The sequence below is a fragment of the Staurois parvus genome, unplaced genomic scaffold (genome assembly GCF_062004578.1).
Source record: "Staurois parvus isolate SC_StPar_1 unplaced genomic scaffold, SC_StPar_1.0 ptg000374l, whole genome shotgun sequence".
NCBI lineage: Eukaryota > Metazoa > Chordata > Amphibia > Anura > Ranidae > Staurois > Staurois parvus.
The window spans coordinates 944514-966079 of record NW_028318170.1 but is presented as its reverse complement, the minus strand read 5'-3'; the positions used below and the strand labels follow the sequence as shown (position 1 = coordinate 966079).

At 44.1% G+C, this 21566-nt stretch overlaps 2 protein-coding genes across 2 annotated transcripts in view; both read left to right on the top strand.

Annotated features, from left to right (window-relative positions):
• Positions 1 to 933, top strand: part of LOC149456150 (NACHT, LRR and PYD domains-containing protein 3-like) — a 34529-nt gene extending 33596 nt beyond the window's left edge. The window contains exons 6-7 of the mRNA XM_089685369.1: positions 79 to 218; positions 926 to 933. Coding sequence (XP_089541495.1) covers positions 79 to 218; positions 926 to 933 — 148 coding nt within the window. The remainder of the gene's footprint in view (positions 1 to 78; positions 219 to 925) is intronic.
• Positions 932 to 14601, top strand: LOC149456149 (uncharacterized). Its single transcript, XM_089685400.1, has 4 exons — positions 932 to 1096; positions 2216 to 2491; positions 13919 to 14013; positions 14120 to 14601. Exons 1-4 carry the CDS (start codon positions 1041 to 1043, stop codon positions 14140 to 14142), a joined length of 450 nt encoding a protein of 149 aa, XP_089541526.1. The 5' UTR covers positions 932 to 1040; the 3' UTR covers positions 14143 to 14601.
• Positions 14602 to 21566: the final 6965 nt, after the last annotated feature.

Here is a 21566-nt window from a genome sequence, read left to right as displayed (position 1 = left end):
TTCTGTACAAAAGGCCGTCCCATCACCAATACAACTCATACTCCCGAAATATCATCTGTCATTGTCTCCCTTCTGCAGGATAGTAATTGTTCAATCCTGGAAAGTTACCCATCCCCCATCACTACAAGAAATGATGAACATCCCTAACTCCCATCCCCTTTATGAGTCCTTGTCTGCCATACAAAGTCCCCAGGCTTCCTCTGTCCTGGCTCTGGGCAGTGAGTGCCCATCCCCCCTCTGCTCCTGGTGGGGGTTGTGTTCAGGTATGAAGGTGGTATCCTATGGACATAACCCCTCCGGAGTCCCTCCACAACCACATATTATACTATGTAGAGCTGGGCAGTCGGCTTCATCTTCTTGTATTTTGTTCCTTTCTGTTTGGTTTCCTCATTACAAATTATGTCTCCATAAAATGAGTAGAGCTCTCCTCTGGTGAGGATCGTCCTCCTTATATTCTCCATCTGGAGGGTTTTTGAATTCGTTTTTCTGGGTGAAATCAACAAGAAAGTGGACTTTGTGTGTCATGTCTGTCTGTGCTATGAATTTTATCTGCAGATGTGTGACTTCACCAAAGACTTCTGGATCATCTCCTGACCAAGTTCCCCCTGAGTCCCCCTATGTCAGGCCTTGTCTGCTCCTGTTCAGTATCTGCTCATCATTTCTCTGTGTGATCTCAGTAATGATATGGGAGACATTCTACTCCAGAGACAAGCTTCCTACAGAGTGAATGGACTGCTGGAGAGATTTACACCCCTCCCCCTTCCATGGATCATCAGAAGGGGATTTACTGACTTTTCTCACCTTGATGATGGGACCCCATTATCTTCTTCCTTCTTCTTTTCTATGAGTTTTATGATGACCATACCCTAAGAGTTGTTGGTTCTTTCCCTAATATACTCTCATGTGTCTGTATTTGTCTCTGCAGGTTGGTGATATGTGATCTGACTTCCTCCTGCTGTGATGATCTCCGCTCCATTCTTATCACTAACCCATCCCTCACCAGACTGGATTTATCATATAATAATCTCCAAGACTCTGGAATGAGACATCTGTGTGAGGGACTCCGACATCCTGGCTGTACTCTGCAGGAGCTGAGGTGAGAATTCTACTATAAATGATCTCATATTCTGCAGGACTCTGATATATATCTTCTATGTGAGGGACTCCGAGATCCAGGAGATGAGGGGGGAATTCTACTATAAATGATCTCATATTCTGCAGGACTCTGATCTATATCTTCTATGTGTGGGACTCCGAGATCCAGGAGATGAGGAGGGAATTCTACTATAAATGATCTCATATTCTGCAGGACTCTGATATATATCTTCTATGTGTGGGACTCCGAGATCCAGGAGATGAGGAGGGAATTCTACTATAAATGATCTCATATTCTGCAGGACTCTGATATATATCTTCTATGTGAGGGACTCCGAGATCCAGGAGATGAGGGGGGAACTCTACTATAAATGATCTCATATTCTGCTGGATTTTGGGATAAATCCTTTGTGAGGGATCCAGACACGTTCCCTAGATGACAGTTATACAAAGACAGACGTCTTGGCAGGTTACACTGGGAGACGCCATCATAGTCCTTCAGGTCACTGGCTGTTATTGTCTTTCCTCCATTCCACCCTCCACTGACTATCAGAGATCAGACTTCATGTCTGTCGAGGTGGATTGTTGTTTGGATGATATAAAACACAATGAAGTTTATTTGGCCCATAGAGACTGAGTGATGACATTTCTTATCCAATAAACACGTCCAGATCTATCCATCTACCAGACAAATGTTTCTTGTTTGTAGAACTTAGAACATCAGATGTGTACTGACTAGTAGGGATGAGTGACTCTGCTCGGGTTCAATTCCCTGCAGGGTCCCACTGAAGGGGGAAGAGTGAGCACCCCCGAACCACACCAGGCCACATGACCTCAACTGGGGGGGTGCTTTTGGACAGGGGGGCTTCCTCTCAAAGCAGCTTGTCCTCATATTGATCGGGACAAGAGCCTTTTCCCCTCAACTCTTGACTTCTCAGGTGGGTGACAACTCCCCTCCATCTCACAGGGGAGGTCCAACCAATATTCCATGAGATCATCCATCCAAATGGGCCAACATTTCATCTTCTAAGACCCCGCCCACTGATTATCCATTGGAATGTGTCTACTTCTGCCCGTCACTGGAGAACATCTCACCTCTCTTTCCTGCTTCTCCCACCAGAATATTATGGTGTAAAGTGACATTCTGGTGCTGTGATGATCTCTGCTCCGTGATCTCCACAAACCGAACTCTGACCAGACTGGAGGTGACATTGTATGATGAGGAGGATGATGAGGAGGATGAGCAAGATCTGGAGAATGAGGAGGAGGATGAGGAAGATCTGGAGAATGAGGAGGAGGAGGATGAGGACGATGGTCAGGATGGTGAGATGTCGGACTCAGAAGTGGATCGTCGTTGTCAGGTCCTCCGGAATGCCGGCTTCACTGTGGATAGAAGGTAAGATCTGTTCTATTGGGGGGAACACACATACTGGGGGGATTTACTAAAGCTGGTTCCCTCAGAATCTGGTGCAGCTGTGCATGGCAGCCAATCAGCTTCTCCCCTCAGCTTGTCCAATGAAGCTTTAGCAATAAAAGCGGTCAGCTGATTGGTTCCCTCACAGAAGTGCACGAGATTCTGAGGGATCCAGCTTTAGTAAATACACCCCACTAAGCCTGATGATGGCAGTCACACAGGACAGGTACAGGAGCCCCAGCAACTGTACTGTATGATCATCATGATGGCAGTCACACAGGACAGGTACAGGAGCCCCAGCAACTGCACTGTATGATCATCATGATGGCAGTCACACAGGACAGGTACAGGAGCCCCAGCAACTGTACTGTATGATCATCATGATGGCAGTCACACCCACACAGGACAGGTACAGGATCCCCAGCAACTGTTCTGTATGATCATCATGATGGCAGTCACACAGGACAGCAACGGGAGCCCCAGCAACTGTTCTGTATGATCATTATGATGGCAGTCACACAGGACAGGTATGGGAGCCCCAGCAACTGTACTGTATGATCATCATGATGGCAGTCACACCCACACAGGACAGGTACAGGATCCCCAGCAACTGTTCTGTATGATCATCATGATGGCAGTCACACAGGACAGGTACGGGAGCCCCAGCAACTGTACTGTATGATCATCATGATGGCAGTCACACCCACACAGGACAGGTACAGGATCCCCAGCAACTGTTCTGTAGAATCATCATGATGGCAGTCACACAGGACAGCAACAGGAGCCCCAGCAACTGTTCTGTATGATCATCATGATGGCAGTCACACAGGACAGGTACAGGAGCCCCAGCAACTGTACTGTGTGATCATCATGATGGCAGTCACACTCACACAGGACAGCAACAGGAGCCCCAGCAACTGTTCTGTATGATCATCATGATGGCAGTCACACAGGACAGGTACAGGAGCCCCAGCAACTGTACTGTGTGATCATCATGATGGCAGTCACACTCACATAGGACAGGCACAGGAGCCCCAGCAACTGTACTGTGTGATCATCATGATGGCAGTCACACTCACATAGGACAGGCACAGGAGCCCCAGCAACTGTACTGTATGATGATCATGGTGATAATGATGATGATCATTGAAGGAAGGACAGTGAAATGTAAGCTGGCCACAGATGGTTCAGATCTCGGCCAGTTCAGTGGGGACCAGCTGAGATTTGAACCATGTATGGGCAGGCTGATTGTACCCAAGTCAATGGTTGAATGGCTTGCGTACTCCAGCCTGTGGGATTTTACATGCGATTATTGCTAGCAGCTAGTATGGCCTCCAGCAGTAATCACTGTGTTGTCCAGGCAGGGATGGTTCCCCCCGAGATGTTTACCATCGTAAGTTATACAGTCGCTCGGCAAGCAGGTAGACACAGACAGAGCATGCTCTGCTCTATGGGCGGTTGGGTGTAAATGGACTCCGCTGGTCATTACACCCGACTGCCCTCCAATTTGATGGAGGAGGACGGATCCGCTTTCCTTTTTTTTTTTTCGCTGACTGGACCAGATTGGAGGTAAGCGGGTGTAAGCAGACACAAGTCCCTCTACATCTGCCACTCCATAGAGGTGAATGGAGGGTCCACCTGAAAAACTGACAAGCAGACCCAATATGACCGATCGTGTGAAAGGGGCCTTAGGCCTCATTTACACTTGTGTTTAGGGGTATGGTAGAAATGTGCAGCTCAGCTGTGAATTTTTACCGCCCCCAAATGCTCCTGAATATACTGCAAAGCAGTGGAGGGGGAATAGTATACACCATGGCCTTGATGATTTATTATCACCGCTGTTCTGTTGACACTCAGCCCGCTCCTGTTTTCCCAGGCTGTCCTGCTGTACGCGGATGAGTTGGCCGGATACAGAGTGGGGGGAGGGGAACATCCATGTCTCCCCCCCCCCCCCCCCCGTGATGAATGAAGCCGGAAGGTACAAGGATTATGTTACTTCTGGGTTTAATTATGTGTTTACCTGGCTGGTACCGGCCAGGAATGCAGCCAATCAAACCGATCTGTGTATGATCAGGTGCCTTAGAGGGCAGGGGAGGGGTCAGGGGTCTAATAGACCCCATATCTCTCCATAAAGAAGACCTGTCACTGCCCCATCTATCACAAGGGATGTCATTCATCACCTGTCATAGCAATAAAATGGAACAAAAAATTCCCGTAAAAAAGCAATAATTCTGCCACCAGACCTCCTGCCTAACTGTAATCTGGTAACCTGTAAAGGCTATTAAAGCGCCCCCTATGGACAATGTTAGGTACGGTACTTTGTCACCATTTACCAGATGTGCACAATATTTCATCTTGGCAAGTTTGGTATCTATTTACTGAACACATCATATGCTGTACTATTGCTGGGAAGACTGCAAATGCTAAACATAGAATATTTCAAACCAACACATTGCCAGAAAAAATACAATTCTGCTACTCAAGGGGATTTATGGAGAAAAGGCCTGGGGGCTTAGGTGGTTAAAGAAACGCTTTGCCATTCTCCTCTTCCTCCGCGTGGAAATGTTTGTGTAACCCCCACCCCCCTCTTACTGTGCTGGTGGATCCACAATGACCATACATCCTCAACCAACCCCACCAGTGCAAAACATATACCAGCAAATGTCCACATAAAAGTCCACAAAATAAAGTGCTTTTCAGTAAGTAGTGCTTTTCAAACGTTGAGGACTACTCCACTTTGCTGAATTTCAATCCAGGACCTCAAATCAGGATACCTCAAAAAAATATAAACTCAATATAGTGTATTATCATTATAACATAAAACACTCGTGAAAACTAAAAGTGATTCCTCCTGGACTCCCACCCGTGATAAAACGGCACTCCAAAATGTGATAAAGTGCAACACTCCACACCAGTGTTACCATCCAAATAAACTAAATACCATTACCCTCTCATAAAACCATGCATCCAAATGAGATAGTGCCATCTCTCTTGTGATATAAATACTATTACCCTCTTCCAATGCAGACCAAGCAAAACTCCTTCAAGGTAGTCCAAAGTTTTCCCCTCTTCAGAAGCCTCTATTTGCTTCCAATCCACCTTCCCCGTTCCTCAAAAAGGGGGCAGATAATACAAGACTATAATATCGTTCTAGGTAACTAAAGTATGATTATCTTTAAGAGTATTCCTAATAGGTGAATGTTTTATTTATTGAATGGGTTTTAGATGTATTAAATGTGATTGCAGTCCGCCTTTCCGTTTATTAAAGCCGTATTTGGAAGGCATAGGAAGTGGTGGTTGCTGCCATTAGTTAAGATGGAGGCTCACTCGTTTTGCCAGTGCTGAGAGTAGGATAAGAGGAGCCGCACACAAGACGTCCGGAACCCTTGTGAATAAGTCGGAAGTGACGAAACGCGTCAAGGACGTAAGGACGTACAATACAATTTCAAACCGGAAGGAGCGGCACGGCCATCTTGAACACTGGAATTCAGCTATATGGACTGTGGGAGAGGATGGACGTTGGCGTTTTCTATGTAAGCAACGAATAAATTTGTGAAATCCTTTTAAATTTACCTCATTGAGTCTTGTATTATCTGCCCCCTTTTTGAGGAACGGGGAAGGTGGATTGGAAGCAAATAGAGGCTTCTGAAGAGGGGAAAACTTTGGACTACCTTGAAGGAGTTTTGCTTGGTCTGCATTGGAAGAGGGTAATAGTATTTATATCACAAGAGAGATGGCACTATCTCATTTGGATGCATGGTTTTATGAGAGGGTAATGGTATTTAGTTTATTTGGATGGTAACACTGGTGTGGAGTGTTGCACTTTATCACATTTTGGAGTGCCGTTTTATCACGGGTGGGAGTCCAGGAGGAATCACTTTTAGTTTTCACGAGTGTTTTATGTTATAATGATAATACACTATATTGAGTTTATATTTTTTTGAGGTATCCTGATTTGAGGTCCTGGATTGAAATTCAGCAAAGTGGAGTAGTCCTCAACGTTTGAAAAGCACTACTTACTGAAAAGCACTTTATTTTGTGGACTTTTATGTGGACATTTGCTGGTATATGTTTTGCACTGGTGGGGTTGGTTGAGGGAGTATCGAAAAGATATTATTTGTATTTTGTTTACACTTTCAAGGGTGAGAGTGATACTTTTCGTAGGGATATCTAGAGTTTATAATATATCTACATTTTACACACCAGGGGGTGTTGTTCACTCTAGGGTAAGGTTTGATATATTTATTTTGATTTGAGGAATTATAAAGTAAAATGGAGATATTTAATTTTATGGAAAATAGGAAAGTAAATTTGGAAGAAGTGTTTACTACTACACAATCTGTTTCGGATGAAAATTTAGAATTATTGGTGAAAAAAGTAGGCCATGTAATGGAAAAAAAACTCCAACTATGGTGGGATATGGTGACCTTCGAAAAATATATTTTGGAGGGGATTGTTCCCCGAAGGTTGAGATGGGAGATAGGACCTAATGATGGTTTATTTGATGAGGCCTCTATGGCAGAGTGGAAAGATTTTCTTCACACATGTGAGAAACAATTGATATATTTATTAATTGAGAGGAAGAAAAGAAAGTTGGGGGCAGTAGAATCTAAATTAGGGGAACTAAAGAAAAAAGTGGAAGTATATAAAGAAAGAAAGGAATACAATGATTTAATGAAAACTCTGCATGAACAATTAAATAAAAAAGATGGTGAGATTAAAAGGAAAAAACATAAGAAATTTGTTAGAGACATGGGAGATTTCCAATGTCAGAAAGTATATAAATGGCAGGATGTAAAGATGGGACAGTGTGTCTCAACTGAATCTTCTCCTGCTTCTTCACCTATGGGGGATAAAGCAGGGAATAAGGATGTCCGCCCATCAGGGGGTGTCCCCAAAAAAGGCCCCCCTCAGTATAAAGGCAAACAGAGAGAATATAGATCTCCATTGAAAAATTATGGAAGAAGTAACCAGAAAGGTGGGAGTCCTTCTAGGCAAATGTATAATGTCCCGGTTTCCAATAGATTCCAACCTTTTGAAGGATGGAATGGGGAGTATTATAGTCCTAGGTACAATAGGAACATGGGTAATGGAAATTTTCAAGGGGGGTACAGAGGTCATCCACCATGGGGTCCACCTCCTCAGAGACCACTCAACTTCCCGCCCCCACCTCCACCCCCTCAGAGACCTTTCAACTGTCCACCCTATTGGGGAAAAGGAGGACCAAGATATCCTCCAAACAATTACAGGGACAATTGGGAGGGTCATGCTCCCCAAAATTGGGAAGAGGGAGAGAGGAATCCAGGGAATGTGGAAAAGGTGAAAGAGAGCGAAAACAAAAGGAAAAGGAAAGACACATAGGAGAAGGGATTTATAATTTAAGTTCCCATCCGCTGACAGAAAATGAAATTAAGGTACTGGATAATGGTTTAAAGTTCGCCCCAAAGGCAAATTTAAATAAGTTTGAAACATATATTGATGTAAATAGATTTATTAGAAAACTAAATATTAAGAAATATTTTGCGTCACTACCAGGCCCATCCCTATCCGCTAATCACAATAGTAGATCATTATTTGTACATAGTGATCTGAGGAATAAGTCCACCTTCAATCCTGTGAATTCTAAAAATCAGAATTTGGAGGTTTTCAAACAGATGGTAGTTGAGGATCTATATGGATTGAGCTTTCGAAAATTTAGAGAGGAAGAATTGTTCCATCAGGGCCTTATGTCACTAAAGAAGAAAAATAATATAGTGATTAGACCAGCGGATAAGGGTGGAGGGGTTGTTATTCTGGATCGAAGCAGTTATGAGGAGGAGATGAGGGAAATTTTAAGTGATACAGAAACATATAAGAAAATAGCAAAAAATCCTATTAATTTATACAAGAAGCAGCTCCATAAAATAATAAATAAAGCCAAGGAAGATAAGATTTTAAATGAAAAAGAAGCGAGATATCTCATCCCTACATATTGTAAAACACCTTTTATGTACATATTACCTAAAATACATAAGAGCCTTGAAAAACCCCCAGGAAGACCTATTATAAATGGTATAGACTCCATCCATTCAAGGATAGGGCAATATGTTGATTTCTTCTTGCAGCCAATAGTTAAAAATATGCCCTCATACCTGAAAGATAGCCAGGATGTAATTAACCTTTTGGAAGGAATGGAGGTCTCAGAGGAGACCATCTTTATTACTATTGATGTAAACTCATTATACACTAGTATAAAGCATAATGACGGAATCACAGCTATAAAATGGGGTCTACAGAAATATACGAATCTACATAGAAAACAAAGAAAATTGATCTTGCAGCTTTTAGAATTCAGTATGGGAAGAAATTATTTTTGGCATCAAGGAGATTTCTATGAACAGATAAAGGGCGTTGCTATGGGCGCGAAGTTCGCGCCTAGCCTGGCGAATGTCTTTTTGGCTAGGTGGGAATGGAAGGAAATTTATGGAAGACATTGGGAGGGATTAAAGATTTGGAAAAGGTTCATTGACGATATCTTGGTGGTTTGGGAGGGAACGGTTGAAAATTTGGAAATATTTTTGGATTTTATTGGAAGAAATGAATTTGGATTGGGATTTACTCAGAATATTTGTGCACAATCGGCCAATTTTTTAGATCTTAATATTTTTAAATATAATAATAGAATATATTTTAAAACCTTTTTTAAAGAGACAGATAGGAATGGGTTCATCCCTTCTAATAGCTGTCATCACCCTCAATGGATTGAGGGAATCCCCAAAGGTCAGTTCTCGAGAATCATGAGGAACTGTTCGAGATTGGAGGATTACATCACACAATCAAATATTATTAAAGAACGTTTCATACAGAAAGGATATGATCCTATAAAACTAGAGAAAATTAGGTTCCAAATTAGTAAAAATTACTTGGGGGAGGGGAAGATTATAAAAGAAAATAAAGCAAAAGAGGAAAATAAAAAAGTTGAATATGCTTTTATCTCTCGTTTTAATTGCCAGTATAGAGAGGTAGAAAAGATTTTTAGTAGGTATTGGCCGATTTTAAAAAAAGATGTCACATTAGGTTCCCTTCTTCCAAGTAGACCACCTTTTATCTACAGAAAAAATAATAATTTAAGGAATAGCTTAGTGAAAGGGGTTATCTCACCTCCTAATAAGAAAACAATGAGGTTGTTTAATTTGACAGGATTTTTCCCATGTAAAAAGTGCAAGATATGCAAAACTACAAACATTAAAGACAGAAAGATTGTTGACTTTATGTCATGTAATACGGGGGAAAGGTATGAAGTAGAAAAATTCATTACTTGCAGTACTAAATATGTTACCTACCTGTTAGAATGTCCTTGCAAATTGCAATATATAGGCAGGACAAAAAGGGCCCTATCTGAAAGATTGAAAGAACATGTAGGAAATATTGCTAAAGGGAAAAGTAATCATAATGTGGCTAGACATTTTAAAAAATTTCTTAATTCTGACCCTAGTGGATTAAAGTTTTGTGGGATTGACATGGTAGAATCTCATTGGAGAGGGGGGAATAGAATTCAGATGCTTTCTCGGAATGAAACATTTTGGATCTATAAATTGCGCACTTTAAAACCTAGAGGTTTGAATATTGAATTGGATCTTAATTGTTTTATTTCTGATTTTTAATATTGATACTTTAAAAAAAAGGGGGGTTGGCTGTTTATTGGAGCTGCAGGAGATAATATTTGATATTTAATATTTAATATTTTATATTTAGTGTATATGCTTCGTGTCCATATTTTATATGGTGAGAGGGAATCATATATTTTATTATATATATATATATATATATTCTATTTCGAATTTTTAGAGTTTATGTAGGGGTTCACTTTAGGAAGGAGACGCTAATATTTTAGTATAGAATTTAATATGATCCAGTGAGTGGCAATTTTAGTAATTATAGGGAGAGTTTTATATATATATATGAATATTGATGTCATCATAATGAAAATTAGGAGTGGTTAGTAGGATGTGATAACTTGTTGCTATTAAAATTTTGAACAATAGGGGGAGCAGGAGGGTGGGTGTGTTCCCTGTAGTTATAATATCGTTCTAGGTAACTAAAGTATGATTATCTTTAAGAGTATTCCTAATAGGTGAATGTTTTATTTATTGAATGGGTTTTAGATGTATTAAATGTGATTGCAGTCCGCCTTTCCGTTTATTAAAGCCGTATTTGGAAGGCATAGGAAGTGGTGGTTGCTGCCATTAGTTAAGATGGAGGCTCGCTCGTTTTGCCAGTGCTGAGAGTAGGATAAGAGGAGCCGCACACAAGACGTCCGGAACCCTTGTGAACAAGTCGGAAGTGACGAAACGCGTCAAGGACGTAAGGACGTACAATACAATTTCAAACCGGAAGGAGCGGCACGGCCATCTTGAACACTGGAATTCAGCTATATGGACTGTGGGAGAGGATGGACGTTGGCGTTTTCTATGTAAGCAACGAATAAATTTGTGAAATCCTTTTAAATTTACCTCATTGAGTCTTGTATTATCTGCCCCCTTTTTGAGGAACGGGGAAGGTGGATTGGAAGCAAATAGAGGCTTCTGAAGAGGGGAAAACTTTGGACTACCTTGAAGGAGTTTTGCTTGGTCTGCATTGGAAGAGGGTAATAGTATTTATATCACAAGAGAGATGGCACTATCTCATTTGGATGCATGGTTTTATGAGAGGGTAATGGTATTTAGTTTATTTGGATGGTAACACTGGTGTGGAGTGTTGCACTTTATCACATTTTGGAGTGCCGTTTTATCACGGGTGGGAGTCCAGGAGGAATCACTTTTAGTTTTCACGAGTGTTTTATGTTATAATGATAATACACTATATTGAGTTTATATTTTTTTGAGGTATCCTGATTTGAGGTCCTGGATTGAAATTCAGCAAAGTGGAGTAGTCCTCAACGTTTGAAAAGCACTACTTACTGAAAAGCACTTTATTTTGTGGACTTTTATGTGGACATTTGCTGGTATATGTTTTGCACTGGTGGGGTTGGTTGAGGGAGTATCGAAAAGATATTATTTGTATTTTGTTTACACTTTCAAGGGTGAGAGTGATACTTTTCGTAGGGATATCTAGAGTTTATAATATATCTACAATGACCATACATGCCCAGCAATTCCAGCATTGTTCTGATTGGCTGCCCCACTGCCACTTGCCAGGTCTTGGGTTGCCGCCTTCTTTTCTCTTTTTTGCAGCCAGCACCTGATGATACACCGCTGTATGTCCCTGCTGCCGCAGTCTCCTGGGATATGTGACGGGTTACATCCCAGGAGGCTACAGGAGCCGGGAAATGTCATATTTGTCTAGGGAAGAAAACCACAGAAAAGGAAAATGACTTTACAGCTAAGAAGTGTCTTAAAGTCATTGGAAAGATTTTTTTTTTTTAACCACTTCCAGCCCGCCCTACCCGCACCGTCATTCGTGGCCACGGCTGTCAATCACCGGGTCCCAGCCAGTAATTACTCATCAGCGCCCAGTGATTCCCAAGAATCTCCAACAGGGAGGACGATTGTTTTGTTTACTAACAGTCATCCTCTCTGTCAGCTCGGGCACACTGCACAGCACAGCCATCCAGAGCAGTGTGAGAACAGTGAAGCACACACACCGCCCCCTAGTAACACACACCGCCCCCTAGTAACACACACCGCCCCCTAGTAAAACAGTCCCAGCACACAGTTAACCCTTTGATTGCCCCTCATGTTAACCCCTTATTGCGCAGAGCCATTAGTAGTGTTGGGGCTTTTTTTTTTTTTTTTTGTAGCACTGATCACTGTATTGGTGTCACTGGGGATGTCAGTGACACCAAGTCAGTCCCCCCCCAAGTGTTAGAATACCTGCTTCAGTCCTGCTATAAGTCACTGATCACCGCCATTACTAGTAAAAAATTGTAAAAAAATCCCAATATCTCTACCGCCATTTGTAAACGCTATAACGTTCACGTAAACCAATTAATTTACAGGTATTGGGATTTTTTTCTAGCACAGACAATGAGAAGAATAGATTTTGGCCAAAATTTGATTTTTTTTTATTTTTTACTGGACATGTTTAATAGCAAAAAGTCAGAAATATTATTTTTTTTACAAAAATTACTCAGGAGGGCAAGTGGTTAATTAAAATAACAGATACATTATACTGACCTGTTCTGTGTAATGGTTTTGAACAAAGCAGCTCTGATGGGTGGGTGGGGTCAGGGGTGGGGCTTGGGGGCCCCCTTCCGGTAGGTCTCACGGGGCCCCATGATGTCTAACAGTGGCCCTGATAACACCACACACAATGTAACGTTTAATATTCACTCTCCTTCCCGAGGTTCATGTAAACAAATCATTGTGAACAGTTCTTTTGTCCTTTGTTCAATCTAGACATGGACTCATCCATTCACCTTAACACTTGGTGTCATGTCCAGTCTTTATCTCGTAGCCGTCTGATCCCACCGTACCTCCCCCAGATTTATAACCTGGGAACATAAGCTGTAACCACCTTGGAATGTTCTTAGAATCTGTGTTCAGAAACCATGAAATAGAATATACAGAACAAAATGGCTTCCAGCATGTCCATGTAGAGATGAGTTCAGGCCTTCCTGTTTCATTCTGTGAGCCCAGAACAGTTCCCACATTTCTGTAGAACCCATTGGAGGTCTCTGGAGTTATACAGATAATGAGAGATGATTGAGATTTCCTGTGCCAGTCACAGATTTCCCAGATGATGGAGAATGTCTTCCTCATCCCAAGTTGTATCATTACAGATGGGTGGATGAGGAATATCAGATCCACCACTAATAATCTTAGTCGGGTCCTACAATCTTCCACAAGGTTTTACCTTTAAAGAAAAAGAACTTTCATTAAAAATCCCCCCATCCCCCGCTGTCTATCCAATGTGTCAGTATAACTGAGCCAATCAGATGTGTTCTCAGCCTGTACACATGACAGCCCAGCACACCAGGCGTACAGTATGATATCCCAATGGTTGGATGGCCATGTGTGTGTGGGCCCCTGCTATGGTGAGGGCCCCTCAGTATTAGGTGGGTAGTTTAGAAGGTGGTGGGGCCCTATAAATGGGGGACACTTATCAAACCCCTAAAGTGTGAGGACAGAGGGGATGGTTTGGTGTATTTGCATACTGGGGTCAGTTATGAAGAGATGAGATCCCACATCCCACCATCTACATCCAATCTACGTCAGATCTCCTCCCAGCATAGGAGACCACTGATGTACATTGTACGGCTGCAGATTTGTACATTACACATCGCACACATTTCCAGGAAGACAGAAGAATACTTCCCATTAGTGTGTATAAAAATGTCCATCATTTCTTCCAGAGCTCAGCACCAGCTCCCCCTTTTCCATCATCACAGCAACATTTCCTCCTCTAACACTCTCATTTTATTCTTCATAGAGAGGATGGAGAATGGTGGGAAGGAGTACAGTGGGCTGTATCTATACACAGAAGAAGATTAGAGAATGGTCTGTGGGAAGTCCTCCCCCCCTCAGGTAATACACGGATCCTGATATGAAGAGAATATCCAGCATGGAATTATATCAGATTCTCCTGTTCATGGCACTGATTATTCATCATTTTCCTTTTCTTCACATTCAGATGATGATGATTCTTCTGAGTGATATCTGCTGACAGATATTCCGGAATGATCTGAGCGGGGATCTGTCCTTCCTCCCATTCCTCCATTTTATATTGTATTGTTACTCCTCAATGTATTCATTACTACAAAATAAAAATGGGATTTTTAGATCTTCACACCAAAACTGCCACCATTCGTGAGACCAGCATGCTGGGAAATTCCTGTTCATGACATGAAGATTCCTCCTACACAAGAAGAAGACACTGAACACATGGTGACAGTGAGGTGCGGACAGTGGGGGGGGCGCTCTACATAACATATAAAGGAACAATGGGTGGACAAGAGATTCCGTACCACAAGGACAGAGGTTACCTTCAGAGACTAAGTGGCAAAAATACTGAATGTTTTTGTTATAAAAATCATTTTTATTATTTTTTTTGTGTAAAAAATATATTTTCAAATATAAAACCACAGAAATAAAAAACACATTTATCCCCATTAACCCAAGACAGTGTTGTCTTCCCACATGACTTCAAAGACGTCCAGATGTGGCCACATCCAATGGGTGGGTCAGCTAGACAGTGGGGTGACCCCCTACTGTACCGGCTTCCCCTCCCCCATATAATAAATGACCTCTCTGGGAAAACAACAACTGCTATATAAGGCCAGCTGAGGCTACACTATAGAGTGTGTTTATGAGCTGCAACAAGTAACAGACAAAAACAAAGCAATCCATGTATAAAGGAACACATCTAGTGTCATCTTCCAGGATTACAATAAGAATTGTCTCTGATATTGTTCCATCTGCAGATAAGGAGACTAAAGCCGACAGGGAGCAGAGTCCATATGAAAGTCCAGCCGGTGCAGTGTCCCCCTTTTCAGTGCATTTGTGTACATTGCGTTCGTAAACAATGCATTAGAGTATTCAGTGCGTTAGTGTACAGTGCGTTAGAGTACCATGCTTTAGAGTGTACATTATGTTAGTGTACAGTGCGTTAGTGTAATGTGTTAGTGTAATGTGTTAGTGTACAGTGTGTTAGTGTGCAGTGTGTTAGTGTACAGTGCGTTAGTGTACAGTTGTTAGTGTACAGTGTGTTAGTGTACAGTGTGTTAGTGTAATGAGTTAGAGTACAATGCGTTTAAACCATAAGAAATGCACTGACATTCCGGAGGAGCATACCGCACCATGTATGATGAACATCCAGTAATGACCTTCTTTAGGCACTAGATGGCAGTAATGATACGGGCCCTCGCCTTGCATTACACAGTGTGGGGACGTTTTGGAGCCTGGACTGGTCTATGCTGCTGGGGATGATACTGCCATCTAGTGCCTAAAGAAGTACATTACTGGATGTTCATCATACATGGTGCGGTATGCACCTCCGGAATGTGACTTCATTTCTTATGGTTTATTGTGCAATAAAAGTAATTACAGGATAAAGCACTATGCTGAGATTTTGTTTATGAGGAATTACAGCTGACCCTTAGGTGGTTATCTGGAGGGGCATCCTGGGAGATATTATTCAGCAAGTTTTTCTTCAGAGTCCATACGTTTGGGACCAAAAGTGCAGTTAGACCAAAACTCTAGGGCGGGCACGAGTACAGTGCATTAGCGTATTCAGTGCGTTAGTGTACAGTGCGTTAGTGTACAGTGCGTTAGTGTACAGTGCGTTAGTGTACAGTGTGTTAGTGTACAATCCGTTAGTGTACAATGCGTTAGTGTACAGTGTGTTAGTGTACAATGTGTTAGTGTACAGTGCGTTAGTGTACAGTGCGTTAGTGTACAGTGTGTTTGTGTTAGTGTACAGTGTGTTTGTTTGCGTTAGTGTACAGTACGTTAGTGTAGAGTGCGTTAGTGTACAATGCGTTAGTGTTACAATGCACTAGAGTATTCAGTGCATTAGTGTAATGAGTTAGAGTACCGTCACAGAGTGCCCATGCTTCCCCCACCCCCCTTTGCCTGCTGTAACTCAGCCATATCCCTCCACCCCTCCCTCCCCCCTTGCACATTCCTCTGTCCCTGTAGCTTCCATGAACAGTGCTGGGCCGGCCGTTGCCGAGGCAACCTAGCAGCATCCCACATGGCTTTAAAAAGACTGGCACAGGAAGCAGCCCTCTTTCTTTGTTACTGTGCACACTGCTGGAATCATCTTGCTCCCTCCGCTGAATGTCCCAGGGTGGGAGTCTCCGCAGCTCTGCATGAGCCCCTCTTCCAAGGTCAGACCCCGCGGCCCTGCTACTCCCGCTGCTGCTCCTGGCCACTGTGAGGGCCTCTGCCTGCTGATTGCCGGCTCCTGGAGGAGCGGGCTGCTGTGAGGGTTCCTGGAAGCTGCCTGCTGCCGAGCATCCACAAGTCGCCCACCTCCCTGGAAGCTGCCTGCTGCTGAGCGTCTGCCGTGAGTGTCCCTAGAATCCATGAACTGCTCGTGGTGTGCGCACAGACTACCCGTGTCCTGAACTGTCCCTGTTGTGCGCACCAACCTCCCCCGTGTCCTGAACTGTCCCTGTTGTGCGCACAGACTACCCGTGTCCTGGACTGTCCCTGTTGTGCGCACCGACCTCCCCCATGTCCTGTTGTGCGCACAGACTACCCGTATCCTGAACTGTCCCTGTTGTGCGCACCGACTTCCCCGTGTCCTGAACTGTTCCTGTTGTGCGCAAAGACTACCCGTGTCCTTAACTGTCCCTTGTGTGCGCACAGACTATCCATGTCCTGAACCGTCCCTGCTGTGTGCACCGACCACCCGTGTTTTGAACTGTCCCTGCTGTGTGCACTGACTACTCGTGTCCTGAGCTGTCCCTGTTCTGCGCACAGACCACCCGGGTTATGAACTGCCCTACTACACGCCTAGATTACCCTTACTTGAACAACCCCATGGCGTGCCTAGAGTATAGCTACCTGTGATGCCCCTGAGTGCTTGAGCTATCGCTACCCGTTGAGTCCCCATGAACCCGATATCCCTAGAAAGCTGGGTGGGAGCTGTGCTAGGCCAGACTCCACAGCTAGAGTCCCGTTGAGTCCCCGAGACCCCTGCCCAGGGGAAGGTTGCCCCCCTGTTGCCTGAGTTTCCAATCCGCTATGCAGTCATGGAGGGAGCTCAGCTGAGGCGGGACCCTCATGACCAGGCTCTGCCTGGGTCCCCCCAAGCCTAAGGGGGAGATTGCCTGCCTGTTGCCCGAGACCCCTGCCCAGGGGTAGGTTGCCCGCCTGTTGCCCGAGACTCCAATCCGCTGTGCAGTCACGGAGGGAGCTTAGCTGAGGTGGGACCCTCGTGATCAGGCTCTGCCTGGGACCCCCCAAGCCTAGGGGGAAGATTGTTTGCCTGCTGCCGAAGACCCCAGTCCAAAGGGGGGGAAGACCGCACAAGCCACCCTGCTGGAGAAGACCCCCCCGTGCATGGAATTGTCCCTAGTTTGCGCACACATCACCCTCCCTGCCATTTGCCCATTGAGTATGTGTCATTTTGTTGTTTCAATAAAGCTTTGTGGGTTCCCCATCTTCTCTGCGTGTTCTGTCCGGCCTACACTTCTGTCACAAGTACAATGCGTTTAAACCATAAGAAATGCACTCACATTCCGGAGGTGCATACCTCATCAGGTATGATGCGTTAGTGTACAGTGCATTAGAGTGTACAGTGCGTTAGTGTACAGTGCGATAGTGTACAGTGCGTTAGTGTACAGTGCATAGAGTACAGTGCGTTAGTGTACAGTGCGTTAGAGTACAGTGCGTACAGTGCGTTAGTGTACAGTGCGTTAGTGTACAGTGCGTTAGTGTACAGTGCGTTAGTGTACAGTGTGTGTGTACAGTGCGTTAGTGTACAGTGTGTGTGTACAGTGCGTTAGTGTACAGTGTGTTAGTGTACAGTGCGTTAGTATACAATGCGTTAGTGTACAGTGCGTTAGTGTACAGTGTGTTAGTGTACAGTGTGTTAGTATACAGTGCGTTAGTGTACAGTGCATTAGTGTACAGTGCGTTAGTGTAATGAGAGTACAATGCTTTTAAACCATAAGACACACATTCCGGAGGAGCATACCGCACCAGGTATAATGTGTTAGTGTACTGTACATACTGCACCATCCAGTAATGACCTTCTTTAGGCACTAGATGGCAGTAATGATACGGGCCCTTTCCTTGCATTACACAGTGTGGTGACGTTTTGGAGCCTGGACTGGTCTGTGCTGATGGGGATGATACTGCCATCTAGTGCCTAAAGAAGGTCATTACTGGGTGTTCATCATACATGGTGCGGTATGCACCTCCGGAATGTGAGTGCATTTCTTATGGTTTATTGTGCTAAAAAAGCTTTTAAAAGAAAAAGCCAAAAAAAAAATGGTTCCATCATTGTAATCCATCATCAATGACACCGACTCGCTGAAATAAAAAAAAAACAAAAGGACGCTCGCCGACCCGTCCGCACCCGCCGAGCACTCACTGCAATATGACTTTTGCAGGTCAGATGTACACAATAGGGAGGAGCTATCAGTGATGTCAGCAGTGACGTCACCACTAGCCACGCCTATCCCCCCCTTTCCTGCCATGTCAGGCCTGTGCTCAGATCAAGGGTCTGGTAAGGTCAAGGGGGGACCCCCATGCTCCCCTCCCATTTTGGGGGAGTGGGGTTCCCCTTAAAAGCACTACCAGTCCTAAAGGATATGGTATGGATTGTAGGGGGAACCCCACCCACTTTAAAAAATATATATATATTACTGTGAGGTTCATCCTAACCTTCCTACCAGACCTAAAAGGTCTGGAATGGACAAGGGAGGAGACCCCACAATTTTTTTTTCTTTTAAATTAAAAAAAAAATCAGTCCTGCTGCAGCAGGTTCTATACATTGTACAGATGTGCAGCTTTGCCGGTATCACCCCTGTCTGATGTGGCGGTTGGCATTACAGAATTATCACCGTGGATATTGGGAGTTGTGTGTGCTCCTGAGAAAACTGTGCCACCGGTGATTCACAATTGTCTGACACAGAACAGACTCTGCTGCATCCTTTCACCTTGTGACTTGCTACAAAGTTGTACAATATGATCATGGAGGGGGGATGGGACAAAACGTAACATTGATCTATCAGCACTGACTTCTGCACCCCCCATCCACTGAAGCTTCAACACCCCCACAATGACCAGGAATACATCTCCATGTCATGATTTATGTGTTCTATCACCGAAACGTCACATGTACAAGAGAGAAAAAACTTTATTCACATTAACATCTCCTTTCCTGATTCCTCCATCACCAGGACACATCGAGTGATCATCATTAGAGATGAGCGAATCGAAGTAGGGGAAGTGGAATTCATTTCGAATATTGGAAAATTTTCGATTCGCGCCGAATCCGAAAAATAGCCTACTTCGGACGCGCGAATCAAAATTTTTCCTAAAATGGCGGCGGACATGTGCGGCGACGGAGCGGGGATGTCTGGGAAGGCGCGCAGACAAGGCGCGCTGACCCATAATGCATTCCTTAATGACATGTGATCCCATTAGCCAATCAGCAGCCAGCCAGCACTGTGTAATGGTCGAGCTATAAATGGCGGCCATTTTAGAATTCTTCATTTGCCTCCAGTCATTGAACAGAGGCAGACCTGGCTGTATTCAGGGAGAGAGTTAGGGACACAGAAACGTTACTTAGGGACAGAGAAACGTTACTTAGGGACACAGAATTGTTACTTAGGGCCACAGAAACGCTAGTTAGGGCCACAGAATTGTTACTCAGGGACAGACAGAATTGTTACTGAGGGGCACAGAATTGTTACTTAGGGCCACAGAAACGTTACTCAGGGCCACAGAATTGTTACTGAGGGCCACAGAACTGTTACTTAGGGCCACAGAAACGTTAGTTAGGGCCACAGAATTGTTACTCAGGGACAGACACAGAATTGTTTCTGAGGGCCACAGAATTGTTACTTAGGGCCACAGAAACGTTACTCAGGGACACAGAATTGTTACTGAGGGCCACAGAACTGTTACTTAGGGCCAAAGAATTGTTACTCAGGGACACAGAATTGTTACTGAGGGCCACAGAACTGTTACTTAGGGCCACAGAAACGTTAGTTAGGGCCACAGAATTGTTACTCAGGGACAGACACAGAATTGTTACTGAGGGAAACAGAATTGTTACTGAGGGCCACAGAACTGTTACTTAGGGCCACAGAATTGTTACTCAGGGACACAGAATTGTTACTGAGGGCCACAGAACCGTTACTTAGGGCCACAGAATTGTTACTCAGGGACAGACACAGAATTGTTACTGAGGGCCACAGAATTGTTACTTAGGGCCACAGAAACGTTACTCAGGGACACAGAATTGTTACTGAGGGCCACAGAACCGTTACTTAGGGCCACAGAATTGTTACTCAGGGACAGACACATAATTGTTACTGAGGGCCACAGAATTGTTACTTAGGGCAACAGAAACATTACTCAGGGACACAGAATTGTTACTGAGGGCCACAGAACCGTTACTTAGGGCCACAGAAACGTTAGTTAGGGCCACAGAATTGTTACTCAGGGACAGACACAGAATTGTTACTGAGGGACACAGAATTGTTACTGAGGGCCACAGAACCGTTACTTAGGGCCACAGAATTGTTACTCAGGGACACAGAATTGTTACTGAGGGCCACAGAACCGATACTTAGGGCCACAGAATTGTTACTCAGGGACAGACACAGAATTGTTACTCAGGGACACATAATTGTTACTGAGGGCCACAGAACCATTACTTAGGGCCACAGAAACGTTACTCAGGGACACAGAATTGTTACTGAGGGCCACAGAACCGTTACTTAGGGCCACAGAATTGTTACTCAGGGACAGACACAAAATTGTTACTGAGGGCCACAGAATTGTTACTGAGGGCCACAGAACCGTTACTTAGGGCCACAGAATTGTTACTCAGGGACAGACACAGAATTGTTACTCAGGGACACAGAATTGTTACTGAGGGCCACAGAACCATTACTTAGGGCCACAGAAACGTTACTCAGGGACACAGAATTGTTACTGAGGGCCACAGAACCGTTACTTAGGGCCACAGAATTGTTACTCAGGGACAGACACAGAATTGTTACTGAGGGCAACAGAATTGTTACTTAGGGCCACAGAAACGTTACTGAGGGACACAGAATTGTTACTGAGGGCCACAGAACCGTTACTTAGGGCCACAGAATTGTTACTCAGGGACACAGAATTGTTACTTAGGGCCACAGAAACGTTACTGAGGGACACAGAATTGTTACTGAGGGCCACAGAACCGTTACTTAGGGCCACAGAATTGTTACTCAGGGACACAGAATTGTTACTGAGGGCCACAGAACCGTTACTTAGGGCCACAGAATTGTTACTCAGGGACAGACACAGAATTGTTACTGAGGGCCACAGAATTGTTACTTAGGGCCACAGAAACGTTACTCAGGGCCACAGAATTGTTACTGAGGGCCACAGAACTGTTACTTAGGGCC

Coding starts and splice junctions, on each gene's coding strand:
- LOC149456149 (XM_089685400.1), top strand. CDS start 1,041: ATGAGACATCTGTGTGAGGGACTCCGACATCCTGGCTGTACTCTGCAG. Junction 2,492..13,918: donor GGCTTCACTGTGGATAGAAG/GTAAGATCTGTT, acceptor TATTCTTCATAG/AGAGGATGGAGAATGGTGGG. Junction 14,014..14,119: donor GGAAGTCCTCCCCCCCTCAG/GTAATACACGGA, acceptor CTTCACATTCAG/ATGATGATGATTCTTCTGAG.